Consider the following 8365-nt stretch of genomic DNA (forward strand, 5'->3'; position numbering starts at 1 on the left):
TGATCATTAATGTTTTTCAGTACCCATAACACAAGCTACGCTTAATCGGTCTCGATGATTTTAAGTGTATTGTCGTCATATATTTATATGCCATCAGCTGGCCCGGCCCCTCTGCTTTGTCCGTCAATTAGGATTATAAGAATTATTAAAAAAAAAAAAAAAATTCAACAGAAACGTTCCTGGAGCAAGTCCCCATCAGACCGGCCTCAGTTTACTGAAATCTACGAAGAGATGACGTCCATAATACAAGAGATCTCCTCGGAGAGTATTTCCCAACATTCTCAGGATAAGATAGAAAGGGACGAATGAATCGGTACGTTTGTGGTACGGTACCATTTCATATGGTACGAAACGAACTAAAGAAATTAACTTTTTAATTTAATTCATCAGCAACAACACCCTATAACACTCCATGCTGGACTAAAGGCTTCTCAGGAATTCAGAACACGATTCCGTGTATCCTTTATGTCACAGAAAATAAAGCTCAATTCTTTAATTTGTATGCTTTAAGTCGAGTCTATATTATGTTGTTCATAATACATTTTGACGTGTTTTTTTTGTGACCGTTATGTGTTATTTTCTCTACTGATACCATTTCATAAAAAGTGTACCGACTAGTAAAAGTCCAACTTAAATTTGGTGTAAATCTGTTTGAAAATCTAGGCAGGTACACTTTTTTTATGAATTCCTTGTATCTTTTATTACCATTTTTCAAATCAATACTCACTTCGATGTTTTTTTTTCTTAAATTAAATTCTATATAGATGCAGATATTATATTATCGTGCGAACAAATATTATATTATCCTGCGAACAAATATTGTACTCTAACTCAACCCATATAATAAACTAGCGCCATCTCTTAGAACACTCATGAACTACTTACGGACCACGAATTAACAACGTTGTATTTTTTGTCGTATACGTTATAACCTTGTTAGAACGGTTATGATAATATCTACGGTTACATGAGGTATCTTTTTTTGTATTTGGGTTAAAACTTACTGTCGATTCGGCAATAAAACGTTGTGTCATCCGCCCGCCTGGTGCTCTTTTAACGTTTTAGCACCAATAAACTGCAAGCAGTTTTATAATAAGTCTATACCTATATATCAAAGACAGGTGCTGTGGGGGCAAAACCTCGTTTTTTTTTTTGTATCAGATGAAAAGTTACGCATAGTTCAGTGTGCCTTGTGTGAGATTTTATACCTACCCCCACTTAGCGATCGCGTCAATGTTAACTGCTATTGATATGGTATCGAGAGAGCGCCGTCTACTGGCAATACTATTTCCCAGTATTATAACTAGATATAGTTCTTTAAGTAGGTAGAAAATCTCACAATAAGTATCCAGGTACATTTATTTGTAAGCAATAGATATTTTAGTCGTTACGATGCATTTACAAGGTTTTCGTGTATTTATATAGCATAATAGATTTAAACTTCAGTTTTAGTTTGACGTCATAGATATATGTAATGAATCTTCACATCGAATTAATCTAAATACTCACTTTAAATAAGTAATACACATATTTTAACCAATAGAGTTCCTTAGACTGAAATTTTCACGTAGATTTCATGAACAAGTTTTTTTTTTTATATAACTATTTTTAAACGAAAATGACTAAAATTTCGTAATCGCTTTTAAAAATGATCTTCTAACATATATTTTCTAATAAAATGCCAAAAAATCTCCAATAGTAGTAAACTTTTTTATAACTTTTCTAAGGAATTTTGATAAAAGTTTTTAAATTCGTTTTGTAATATATTAATTAAAGTGACTACGTTTTATGTTTTAGAATAGGACATTTTAGGAACAAAACTTTATTAGATATTGAAAATTACCTTTTATTTCGTTTACAATCTCGCTTTTAAATAACAGGTTTTAGACTGACACGCATTGACAGGTCAATAATGTAACGCTCTACTGTCTATGGTATAAAAAAAGTTTTGTAACAGTTTGTTCCATTTTATCTATAGTATGATATTTAAGTTTAGAATAAATTAGCATAGATTAAAGATAAGCAAGAAAACAGAAGCTACACTATACTGCCATTGGTGTAAATAAATTAGATTAGATATTAAGACTGAATTGTAGGCATTTTGTATTTTAAATTTAGTTGAATTTTTCGTCCGAAATTTTAAATGTAATCGTACGTCCTGATTGAATCGAAAACTTTGTAGGTATTTTAGATGATAGGCGTGTAATTATTGGCTTTTTTTATATAGAAAAAAATGAAATGATCGGTTTACATTATTTAGGTCACTGAAAAGAGTTGATTATTTCGACATTAACCTCTTACGTTTTTATTATACGTAGGCACTTATGTGGGGGCTTCAGAGGCCTTAATATGATTTTAAACATTTTTTAAATAATATTGATAATAATAACAATAATCCTTGTTACAGGCATAGCCCAAAGTTGATACGTATAAAGATTCCAAACTTTGGTAAAAAAATATGTAACAATATACCTTCATTATCAAATTAGACAACTAGCTCATATCAAATTAAAATTGAAATACAAAAGAATTAATGAAGCACTGGGTTCCAGGCTACTCAAATAAACCACTGAAAAAAAGACAAAAAATGAATTCATTCATCGAAATTGTGCATGCTGCTACGTACTTACCGTAAATGATTAAACTCGAAGCTACTAGAATCTGCGTTGCGTTAGGGGGAAAGTTATTCGAAATTATTATTTTCGCTAAGCCTTAGTCCACGTCACCAGTAAAAGGTTAATGATGAAAAATCAGGAATAGTTTAAATTTTTCCGGAAGCGTTAACAGCAATACAACTCCAATTGTGCAAACCGGTCATTACACACTAAACTTTAGCCAATACAAATTGGCGGGGCTAACTATGGTGACTAAACAGCAGAGCTATTCTACAAAAATGTTTTATTAATGTAGACCGTATTACAGGCACTTATGAAGCGTTCATACATTTAACATGTTACACTGTAACACGTGTACACTGTACACAATGTCAGTGATGGTGATAACTGCATTCGTTAACTTAAAACTAAAGCTAGGAGGGTTCCAAATGCGCCCTGGTCTAAGAAGTGCCCACAAAAAACTAAGCAATTTTTTTTTTGTTATCACCATCTCACAATCTAGTTAATGTTGAGCTATGAAGTAAGAGCAATTCATACCCAAGCTTTTCTATCAAACATGTAATCCTTAATATTGTAATAGGAGATCATCTTATCTTATCTCATCATCATCATCATCATCTGCTGAGTACCTTGCCGGCTTCATCTCGGTAGAATCTGCCTTCCGAACCGGTGGTAGAGTCACTACACACAGACAGACTTGACGTTTCAAAAGTGCTTATATTAGGCCTACTTGGAATAAATGAATTTTGAATTTGGAATCTTCATCATCACCATAAACATCATCATCATCATCATCATCATCATCATCATCATCATCATCATCAATATCATCAACCCGTTACCAGCCCACTACAGAGCACGGGCCTTCACACGCGTTTGAAAACATAATGGAGAGAGTCCATAGTTTCTGAAGTTTTTTTATACCCACCTAAACACAGAAAAGGCCAGTTAAGGCATGTTTGTTTCCAATCCAATACAATCAAACCGCAGTCCTCAGTTGTCTGCATAATTCACCCTTTTTAGTCCTTACAATTTATATTTCATAAGTCTTGTGTGTAAAAGAATATTTGTTATATTATTTTCAAATAAATGTATTTGCAATAATTACTTTAAACGATCGTCCCACCTCCCTAAATCGGATTTCGCGGTCCCCAAACGTAATGCTCAAGTCCTAACTGCTATCACTGCTTTATAACCATCAACACGCGCGGTCTTATAAAAGGCTTATACATACTATATAGTAGAAAAACAAGGTAACGTCCTTTTTGCTCGACCTATGTATATGACCTTTTTTTTACTTTTCCGTTGTAGTATCTACTCCTTGTTCCCTCTACATTTCAGTCTCCGCCTAGGGTCATTTTTAAAGAGACAAATATTTCCTTTTCCACATCTTTTCTTGTTTATGATTATGTATTCCATAAGTTCCATTCGCGTAAAGAAATGTTTATACAAATGACTTGTGTCATTTCATCCCATCCCAAATATTCTAATAAGCTAGAATAAAATAATCAAAAAGAAAAGCAAATACATTTCGTTGAAAAAAATACATCTATTTAATCCTGTATACATTTTCGTATCACGGAATTATGTTTTCGTTTTTAAAAAAAATTGTACATTTTAAATGATACCAGATGATGCATTTATAGCGTAAAAGATAAGAGGTAAATATGTAAGTAGTACTAGCTAGGTTAGTGGTAGAATAATATTAATTTATACTTATGATTTATAGCATTTATATTTAGATTCTACGACTTGGTAGCTAGCAATTCAAATTATACTTTTCTTTTCCTATTTTATTGATTAAATACCAATTTTTTAAAACTTAAATAGAATTATCATTTTTAAAGATGAAGTAAAATTGTAGGCTGTATGGCCTTCGACCATTGCCTTTCCCAGAACGAATATTTAAAAAAAAGTTGACTATGGACTATTTTCCGTTTTTTTATTTGTAATTTTGCTAGCTTCTAATCCAAGAACATGCAATATTTAATTATATTATAATGAAAAAAGACGACTAAATTGATTTAATGGTTTTCCGTTACTTTGATAATAAAATATTTTACAAGAGACGCCATTCTGTGTCGTTATCTTAGTCGCCATTTTGTTTAATGAAAGTTCCAATCTTAAGTTTGTTTTGAATATCGAGCCCGTCTATAGTGATATTTTTTTTTTTAGAATTTTATATTTTTATTTTTATTTAAAATTAGAATTAGTGTAAATTAGACTAAATATTAATTGTACTCACATAGTCTTTTGTCGGTCTAACTGACAGCCGTAGGTTAGTTTTTTATTGCGTAGTGCCAGAAACTTAGAACTTTAGGACACAGCCAAACCGTTACACTTAAAACCAACAACATTTTGTTAAAACGTCCACCACTAAATCACGGACGGACGGACGGACTTTAATTTATGTCTTCAGATACCTAAAAAAAATTACGAGTAATCATAATTGTTGATGTAAATTTTTTACAACAAATAATTTTAACGTATGTTTACGTTAAATTTATTTGCGTAATAGACAGATTTTATTTTTAACATTAATTAACTCGTTCAAACTACGCTGTAATTAGGAACAGATAAATAATGGAAGGTAAATTAACTTGACTGTTTTAAGTGTGGTGGTCGTTGGCCCTTATTTTATAAGATATTAATTAGCTTTATTGTCGTGTCAATTTTATATTTAAATATAAATGTTACATAGACTTATTTGAAAATATTTTTTTTACATCTATTTTTGCTTTACATTATATGTTTGTATAAAACTGAGTTCCTTTATTTTATTTAATGAGAGTACTTTTATAATATAAGAATTTCTTATACTGAAACCTGTAATTTAATTCTTTTTAAACGCAATGATTTTGGGTTACGCTTTATGGTCCATTGGGCTGCAAGTGACATTGTGACTATTTGAGCTTGCTGACACGTCACGAATATCGAAATCTAAAAAAGCCTTTCTGTGTACTGAAAGATTAAAACAATGTATATTTTTACTTAACTATGTATTATTCATTGTTCTACACGAGCAACAAATATCAAGGTGTCAATGTCAGAAATTCTTATTTAGTAAATCAGCCACGAGTCAATCTCTTAAGTGAGATGTGTAGACGAGTTTATTGTACGTTACAAAGGCTGCTATATAATTGTCATTTATTTTTAAATTAATAAATGTAATAAAATACTTTTGTAATAATCTTAACTTAAAAACACCTCTCAGTGGTGCTTTATTTATTATTATTGGCTTATTTTATATTTTAATTTAGTAAATGCTTCATTACTCATTAAGTAAAGTTTAAAAAATAATGTAACAACTTATTACATTCTGAATGAAAATCTTTTTCTTTTATTATTTTAACGAAATCTTATTAAATAATGTTTGATATAATAAGACAGATAAGAAAAAAAATATTCTATGCGGCATAAGTGAACATATGATTTGTAATATCAACAAATCACTGGTTCCATCAAATAGTTTAACGGTTTTTGGTGAAATTAAATCCGAAGAGTCTCTATTCTTGGCATAATTGAACACATGGTGAACCAGTACTTTGGTAAAATATATCCTGTGAATTCGATTTGAGATCGTCATCACTTTGAAAAGTCAGCCTTTATATATCTTTTTGTATATTTAACAATACCGAAGTTAAATTATGACATTGACATTTATGTTTTTAGTTTAAATTAATACCTAATAGCTAATGCGTAAGTTCATGTTTGAGAAAAAAAAAATGACTGATTACATAAACAGGCATTATAGGCAAATAATTACTTTAATTAGCTTTTAATAATAATAATTTAGCGTTTTGAAACTATTTTCTTTATACTTATGTGATACAGACTGACTTAGCGTCGTTTTATGTTTATATTAATATAATTTTTTTGTACTTTTTATAATTGTGCATTCAGGCAGTGTATTCATGGAAGGAATTTTTGCATTTGCGATTTTTAATAAATATGATTAATCGAATATTTGTTTGTTTTATTTTTGGGGTACTATGCTCGTTTTCACTAAACCTAGCTTAATCGGATATCGAGTGATTAAGGTAATTCCAAGAGAGAAAAAAATGTTTTACGAACGCTTTTGGAATGTCTAACGGCGCTAGGCGCTGTCTTAAGTTACGTGACCGAATCGGCGGATCGTAGAATTTAGAGGACTCGTAAACTGACATTTCACAGATGAAAAACATATAAATTAGATTTTTTTATACTAAATTCATACGAAAAATGAAAAGTATGATAATACAAATACACACAACACCACACCTTGTGGCAGGAATCTACAAGAATAGACAATTTAGGTTATAAGTGTGAGTTTTCCTCGCATGAAAAGTAGCGTATGTTATAAATTATTAGTAATAATGTGACATTAAATCATAATGGTGGTGGGTAACCACTGGTGAGTAATTTTAGGTTAAATGACGCTCAGTTTGGTTTTCGTCCAGGTCTTTCTACAGACTCTGCTATCTTGACTCTTAAACATGCTGTGAATTATTACAAGAAGCGCGATACTTCCGTATACGCATGTTTCTTAGATCTTAGTCGTGTGTTTTGTCTCGTTAATTATAATATACTGTGGAGAAAAATGTGCGACTCGAACGTACATAGCAGTATTGTTCAGCTAATGAGATACTGGTACGAAAACCAAAAGAACATGTTACTTTGGGGTGACTCAGTATCTTGTGAGTTTAGATTGGCGTGCGGTGTGCGTCGAGCTGGGCTGACCTCTCCGGATCTATTTAATCTCTACGTCAATAACCTGATCGAGGAGCTAAGTGGCACTGGCATCGGATGCCATATTGGTGGAGTCTGTTTTAACTATTTAAGTTACGCTGATGATATGGTGTTACTTAGTCCCTCAATAAATGGTATTCGAAAATTGTTGCACATCTGTGAGGAGTATGCGAGGAACCACGGTTTAAAATATAATGTTCGAAAATCGGAAATGGTAGTTTTTCGAGCTGGTAAGGGTCCGGAGAGGATTCCACCCGTACTTTTGGATGGAACACCAGTTCAGGTTGTAGAGCAGTTTAAGTATCTAGGTCATATGCTGTCGGGATCCTTGAGCGACGATCTGGATATAGAACGGGAGCTGAGGTCGCTGGCCATTCGGTGTAACATGCTCGCTCGTAGATTCGCTCGGTGCCCTGAGGATGTTAAAATAACTCTGTTTAAAGCTTATTGTTTAAGTTTTTATATTTCGCAGTTATGGATCAGCTACACCAAAAGATCCTTTAACACCCTCAGAGTCCAGTACAACGACGCGCTCCGCGTTTTGTTAAAAAAGGCGAGGTACTGCAGTGCGTCGGGCATGTTTGCCGATGCCGGAGTCCCCGACTTCTACGCTGTGCTCCGTAAGAGAATTGCGAGTTTCTGGGAAGTCGTTGTAAATTCCAACAATAAGCTCCTTAGAGTCGTCGCTCAGGCATCCCCTGACAGCGTATTTATTAAACATTGGCGAATAGTGCACCAGATTCCAAACACGAAATGATATAAAATAGTTGGATTTTAATTTTAATTGAAATTTAATTTATTTTTTAATTGAAATTTAATTTATTGTAATTTTCAATTGTAGATTTTAATTAATTATTGTTTTTTTTTTCTCTTTATTTATTTATTTTTAAAATCGGTCTTATATTTATTTTGTGTTTATTTTTAAAATCTGTCTTATATGTATATTTATTTTGTGTTAAATTTAGTATATGGGTCCCCGACCTGAAATAAAATGATTTTATTTTATTTTATTATTTATTATT

The 8365-nt window shown here is 31.9% G+C and overlaps 2 protein-coding genes across 2 annotated transcripts in view; both read left to right on the forward strand.

Annotated features, from left to right (window-relative positions):
* The window catches only part of LOC120634759 (tyrosine-protein kinase-like otk), a 65860-nt gene extending 65379 nt beyond the window's left edge, over positions 1–481 (forward strand). Inside the window, exon 18 of the mRNA XM_039905537.1 lies at positions 172–481. Coding sequence (XP_039761471.1) covers positions 172–309 — 138 coding nt within the window. The 3' untranslated portion in view covers positions 310–481. The remainder of the gene's footprint in view (positions 1–171) is intronic.
* Positions 482–7194: 6713 nt separating this feature from the next.
* Positions 7195–7891, forward strand: LOC120634760. Its single transcript, XM_039905538.1, has 2 exons — positions 7195–7751; positions 7816–7891. Exons 1-2 carry the CDS (start codon positions 7195–7197, stop codon positions 7889–7891), a joined length of 633 nt encoding a protein of 210 aa, XP_039761472.1.
* The last annotated feature ends 474 nt before the right edge of the window (positions 7892–8365 follow it).

This window comes from Pararge aegeria, chromosome 25 (assembly GCF_905163445.1).
Source record: "Pararge aegeria chromosome 25, ilParAegt1.1, whole genome shotgun sequence".
In the NCBI taxonomy this organism is placed as follows: Eukaryota; Metazoa; Arthropoda; class Insecta; order Lepidoptera; family Nymphalidae; genus Pararge; species Pararge aegeria.